Source organism: Sinocyclocheilus rhinocerous, unplaced genomic scaffold, assembly GCF_001515625.1.
Source record: "Sinocyclocheilus rhinocerous isolate Xijiao unplaced genomic scaffold, SAMN03320098_v1.1 scaffold1327, whole genome shotgun sequence".
Lineage (NCBI taxonomy): Eukaryota > Metazoa > Chordata > Actinopteri > Cypriniformes > Cyprinidae > Sinocyclocheilus > Sinocyclocheilus rhinocerous.
The window spans coordinates 199786-206153 of record NW_015660879.1 but is presented as its reverse complement, the minus strand read 5'-3'; the positions used below and the strand labels follow the sequence as shown (position 1 = coordinate 206153).

Genomic DNA, 6368 nt, shown 5'->3' with positions numbered 1-6368 from the left:
CAAAGAGGAAACCTCGCAGACATACCACAGTTAATTACCAAGCATAACATGGAGGCTCTCTATGGGCGTTTGCATAGCAGAAGTGGATGCAGTCATGTACTGTCTGCTTTTGTGGACTTGATATGAAGAAGCAGGGTGATGTGACAGCAACAGGGCTGTGCGTTGCCCCAGGCTCTGGAGACTGGAGCTAGGCCAAATGTTCACATTCCTCCCACTGTTTCCCTGCTGTACAAGCCTCTGCTGTCCGGTGGAAACAGCCTGGGCACTGATCTGAGATCAGTTTGATGTGGTACAACAGGGAACAGCGGCCAAAAGAGCAGAGAGAGAGAGAAGAGCTCTCACACACCCTTCACTCAAACAACATTTCCCCACCTCTCTTTTTCTCTACCTCGTCCACTTTTGTGTGCTGGAACAAGGGCAGAGACACTCTAGACGGATTTTACAGACAGATCGGGGTGGACATTCAATTCCTCTGCTCTGATAGCCACAGAAGAGCTCTTTTCTTTCAGCCTTAGTTCTCTGTAAGCACGTTTATTCTCTGGGCAAACAGAAGAGCTGTGTGGCCACTGGAATTCCAGGTCAAGGATTCCTCCGGCAAGCATGACTTCACCTGTGACAGGTTCATTTCCTCTCAAGCAATGAGACCAGTGACATTGACTTCAAGAGGAACCAAAGACAGTAACAGAGACTTTTGTCATTTTAGACTATTTGGGGGAGCATATGAGTTCTTTTTGGACATGATGGGGTTGTTGTCAGTGGATCAGAGTGTCGTTTTGGTGGTGGCCGCTCTTTTTGGGATGTACCAGTTTGCTGAAGGGGGATGCTCAGGAGGAAGGTGCTGTCAAGGCACAGATTTCACCTGTGTCACTACAGACTGGAGGATGGACCGTGTCTATGGGACGTGTTATTGTGATGAGAGGTGTTTAAAGACTAAAGACTGTTGCTTTGACTACCCAACAGAGTGTCCAGGTATGTGGTACAGTAATATTTGGGCAGATTACTGGGCATACATTTTTTTTTCTATAACATTAGTACATACGTATTTACCAGTACATATTTTAAATAGTATAGATTTAAAATTATATATGTTATACATTAATGCAGCTCATTTAAATAGTAGGCTACAATGATGTGACAAATGCATTTTTAAGACTACAAATATTTAATGTATGACTTTCAGTCAAAGGAATATGTACTCACCCTCAGGCCATCCAAGATGCAGATGAGTTTGTTTCTTCATTGCAGATTTGGAGAAAATGGATCATTTGCAGTGAATGGGTGCCATCAGAATGAGAGTTCAAACAACAGATAAAAACATCACAATAATCATCAAGTACCTCACACAACCCTGTGAAGTGTAAAGCTGCGTGTCTGTAATAAACAAATGAATTCATAGAGTCATCTATCCATAATATTTCTTCTCCAGAGAAAACGTTGTCTTGTCTGAATCAGGAGAGAAATATGCACAGATCAAGCACCGTTTAGAAGTGTAAACAGTCCAAAACAGTTCTAAACAAATATGTCGGTGGCATGGACGTTTCCACCAGAGGAAGCATATGGATTATGGACTGGTATTTTGGCTAGAAGCGATAGTTTTAAGGTGCAGTATGTAATAATGACAGCTAGTGGTTGAAATTGGTACTTCAGTCTACATTCAAAATATTGTTTCACCCGCCCCCTCCTCCTCAGACTCAATGCCCACACGGGTTGTCAGATTGAGATCAACACGAACGAGCTCAACTGACAATGGAAGGCAACAAACCTGTAAAATAATGAGTTGATTTATCCGTGTTTTAAGATGCCTGTGGTCATAGAGCTTTTTAGGTAGATGCCGAGGCTTTTTAGTTCAGGTAGAATCTGCGATTTCTGATCCAGTTCGTTTGCTCGCTACCATGGCTGCAGTACGCTGGGTTTTCTGCAAACTGGCAACCCAGGCTGTCGAAATATTATTGGGTAAACTGTAAGTAGGTGGAATCACACAGACCGAAACAAAAACAGCCATTCTGACACAGAATACACATTTTCAACGTAGAATAGCTGGTTGCGTTATTTTTCAGAGAAACAAGTATGTATACTTAGCATGTTTTACTGAATATCTGCAAATGTATTATGGTGTTTTTATGCTTTAGTACAGTCAAAAAAAGTACATACAGCACCTTTAAAGTCGAAATGCCTTGATGATGGATTTGTTTCTTATGAACATGCAGCTTTTCACTTCATAAGACATTAATTGATTATTGGCATGTGGAGGAATTTATATTTTAGGACAATATTTCTTCCTTTTATACAAGAGCAGTCAGTATCAAAGCATTCATACTGTAGCAATGCATTAGCTGTCAAATGCAAAAAATATTGAGCAAAACAGATTCAGCTCTGTCATCTGTCATGTATCCTACACAGATCTGTCAGGGCAGTATTTGTTTTTACACTGAGCTGTCAAATCTACACTGACTCACTGTTAATGCAATGCCATTGAAAAACTGTTGTAGGCCTGAGTCATTTTAATTTTTTATAGCACTAATAATGCAAATAAGTCGTTTGCTATGTCACAACATGACACAAACATCACATTAATATTTATATACCAGTAGTTCTCAACCTTTTTGACTCCAAGGCCTCCACTGTCTACAACAATATTTGTAGGCCACATAAATTGTTTGTGATTTACTGGATACATTTTTTTTTTTTAAATTTTTTTTAAATGTATTTAATTAATCACTTTAAAAAAAAAAATTTTTTTTTAAATGAGACTACCTCAGATATCCAGATTTTTCAAGACTGGTGGAATCCTGGTTCTTTAATGAATTAAAATAAGACATATCTTGGATCAAGGATCCCTTGGAGGTTTGCTAGGGCCCACTGGTTTGAACTGCTGAGTACTGTAGATCTGTCAAAAACCTGGTGATCTTGGTCCCACTTCTCACCTGTGGGTTGTGTTTGTAGCTCAGCTGTGTGTAGTGAGTGAGTGGAGTCACTGGAGCAGGTGCACTCAGCACTGCCAGCCCTCATTCCGGGTTCGGAGACGCAGCGTTGAGAGACTGCCCCAAAACAGTGGACAGGCCTGTCCAAGGCTGGAGGAACAGGCCGGATGCATGGAGTATCAGGACCGCCAGGGACAGTTTTGCGCTTCTGTGCAAGGTATGAATCTGAGTCAACATAGGCTATATTTTAGGTCCAAATTAAAGAGCCCTTGCGAAACTGGCAGTACTTATTATAGAATAATATATTTTAAAAGAATATATACTGAATGCTATGTTTCAGACATTTAATTGCATGTTATTTACAGTTAAATGAAAATGTATTATAGTTTGCATTTATAATAAATGCAGTTTGTTGAACTTAAGTTTTTTTTTGACCCACTTAAGTAGGACTTATGTACATCTTTCAATGTAATTTCATAATTACTTCTATTGGCTTTGTAAAGTGTGCTTCCGAATGTACTGACAAACATTTATAGTAAACTAAAATATACTTTAAAGTAATTTCTATTCAAATTGTATGTATACACTTGTAATTAGTATTACACATTTGTAATGATGAAGTTGCAATTTATACATGTTTAAAAAAAACACAGTACAGTTAATATATCAAGTACTTTAGTAGGTAGGTTAGTAAACACATCAAAATAAGTGTACTTCTTTAAAGCATGACAAAAGATTATTAAAACAATAATTAAAATGTAGTTTAAAGTAAAAAAAATATATATATTTGACATTATGCACTATGTAACTTTTTCTGTTTTCAAAATTTGCAAAATGTATATAATGAGCGAGTACATCATGAATTCATCTTCCAAACCGCGTTTTTGTCTTATTCCGAACCACTACGGTACACTTATAATAAGTACTATTATAAGTATATTTGGACTATTGTAGCCTGGTCGGGTCGTCGCCGCTGCGGAGTAACACATACCTGCGTGAATCGCCATAGACATAAACTTAGAGAAGTAGCTCCGGTTGGAATGTTCTTCCGCGGCATGTGTGCAGTTCTGTTTATTAACCGCTAGAGCGCCAAAAGTTACATAGTGCTGCTTTAAATTGTGTTAAAAACATGAAAGTGTACTCTCTCTTTTTATCTCGTTAATATTATACTATCTGCAAGCAGATTTAAAAAAAATATACTTTGTAAGATTTGAAGTACACGTACATATTCAATACAATTAAGTGTACTTCTTTTTCAGTATTGCTTTTTATGTCCTGCCTTCTTGCTTGCACTGGCAGAGATTAAAACACATTTCTAGCTGAAAAACACAGTGCTTCAATCAAAAAACAAGGGATTTTTTTTTTAACTTGATGGTCTAAAATTGATCACTTAGATGTTTATAGGTGGAACTCAAACAGGGACTGTGTTGGATTAATTCCAGGAGCAGCATTCATAACAACAATGGAGTACAGCAAAGGCAGAACACATGATTTGTATGGGGCCCCAATGGATGCTGGGTATGTATCACCATAGATTAAACAAGCACAAAGACACTGTTCGTGATGAGAATTTGTGATGAGAAGCCTGTTTACTCATTTCAACAAATAGTCATTACTTTAAGCCACAAAGACAGACTGCCACAATATTTAATATTTAACTTTACTTCTTGTAATTGCACTTTTATATCTAGTAAATGTGGCTTCTTATAATTTGTATTTTGTAATTGTGAATTGGAACAGTGCTAACATCACAATGTGACTATTTCTTATAACTTTTTCCTCACAATTAACACAAAGGAAACTTTTAAGTCACTTGATGATGGCATGTGCTCCACAGTTTCTGTATGGAGTTCAAGATGGAGTCTCTGACACCGCAGTGCATGGTGGAGAACAGACCCTACACGCGCTGGATGCAGTACTTGAGGGAGGGCTACAGTGTCTGTGTGGCTTGCCAACCTCCGGCGATGAACAACCACAGTCAGAGTTGCCAAGGAGATGGCAACCTAGCTGAGAGGTAGTGTAGCCATAGTGCCACAGTGTTGTTAGAGGACCTGTTTCTGATGCAGCAACAATAGCACATCATCTTGTGAGTTCATTGTGAGGTCAGAGTATGTTTTCATGCTGAAACAACAACAGAATTACTTACGGACTTCCTGTGCCATATTAATCTGTGGCCCTCAGCACCATTGTGAACGGATGAACTCTGACCTTTAGGATTTAGTGCTAGCAATCTTAATGTAGTACCTGAGGCATATGGGTGTTTCTTCAACTACAGGCTTGAATTTTATTAAAACCATTTCAAATTAAAACGGGATTGAAAACATTTTTTATGTCTTCATTGCTTTTGCATACATTTTATGTGTAGATTTTATTATTTTACAAGGACCAGACTTAGATATTTATAATATGAAAATCGGTCATAAAAACATTTCAGTTTTTGACTTACAGTATAATAATCTAAACAAAACGTTAATGAATGTGTAAAAAGAACTTCTACTTTTACATGACTTTCCATCTTGTGCTGTCCATTTCTAACATGACCAACAATTTCCTCCCATAAGTTTTTTTTATTTTATTTGATTTATTTTATAAATAGAGTACTTATTTACAAAGGAGAGCTTGAGTTGAAAGTAAGCTTTTTTATTTTAATAAAGTAATACTTTCTTTCAGCAAGGATAAATTGATCATTTGCCAGTTAATACTTTTATAATGTTAAATAAATGTTGTTCTTTTTAACTTCATATTCACCAAACAAACCCTGGAGAAGAAAGAAAAAAAAAAAAACTGCATCAGGGTTTCCACAAAAATGTTTTCATCATTAATAATAAGAAGACAATGTTTCTTGAGCACGAAGTCAGCATATCAGACTGATTTCTGAAAGATCATGTGACACTAAAGACTGGAGTTATGACTGCTGAGTCTAAATCATCTTTGCAATCACATTAATTACCAGTGTTGGGGGTAACGCATTACAAGTAATGCGAGTTATGTAATCAGATTACTTTTTTTCAAGTAACTAGTAAAGTAACGCATTACTTTTTAATTTACAAGAGAATATCGGAGTTACTTTTTCAAATAAGTACTTTTAGTACTTATTTGAAAAAAGTGCTTTCAAATAAGTTACTTTTTCAAATAAGTTACTTTTTTTTTCCAATTTATTGATTGACAGCTCTCCTGTCCCCATGTTGAGAGAAATCAGAAGATGTTACTGTAGTTCTAAAATAAATATGAATATGCATTAATTCATCTCACAAAAAAAACACTGCAGATTCAGTATTCCTCAAAATGAATAAAAATAATGCAACTTAGAATATGACGCAAACCTGCAATAATTAAATGTTAAAAAACACAAATATCATTTATATATTTAATCCCATTATATTAACCAATGTCTTTGCTTCTGACCTTCGATGATCCAGTTCAACCATACTAATAAGCAAAAATGAC

The 6368-nt window shown here is 36.7% G+C and overlaps 1 protein-coding gene across 2 annotated transcripts in view; it reads left to right on the top strand.

The window, feature by feature from the left end:
• The first annotated feature begins 373 nt into the window (after nucleotides 1-373).
• The window catches only part of LOC107725700 (somatomedin-B and thrombospondin type-1 domain-containing protein-like), a 7351-nt gene continuing 1356 nt past the window's right edge, over nucleotides 374-6368 (top strand). The window contains exons 1-4 of one of the 2 annotated variants that reach the window (XM_016535072.1): nucleotides 374-969; nucleotides 2944-3138; nucleotides 4370-4439; nucleotides 4759-4935. In XM_016535072.1, the coding sequence (XP_016390558.1) occupies nucleotides 639-969; nucleotides 2944-3138; nucleotides 4370-4439; nucleotides 4759-4935 (773 nt within the window). In that variant the 5' untranslated portion in view covers nucleotides 374-638. Of the gene's footprint in view, nucleotides 970-2943; nucleotides 3139-4363; nucleotides 4440-4758; nucleotides 4936-6368 lie in introns of both variants that reach the window. The other variant, XM_016535071.1, reaches the window with a different exon arrangement.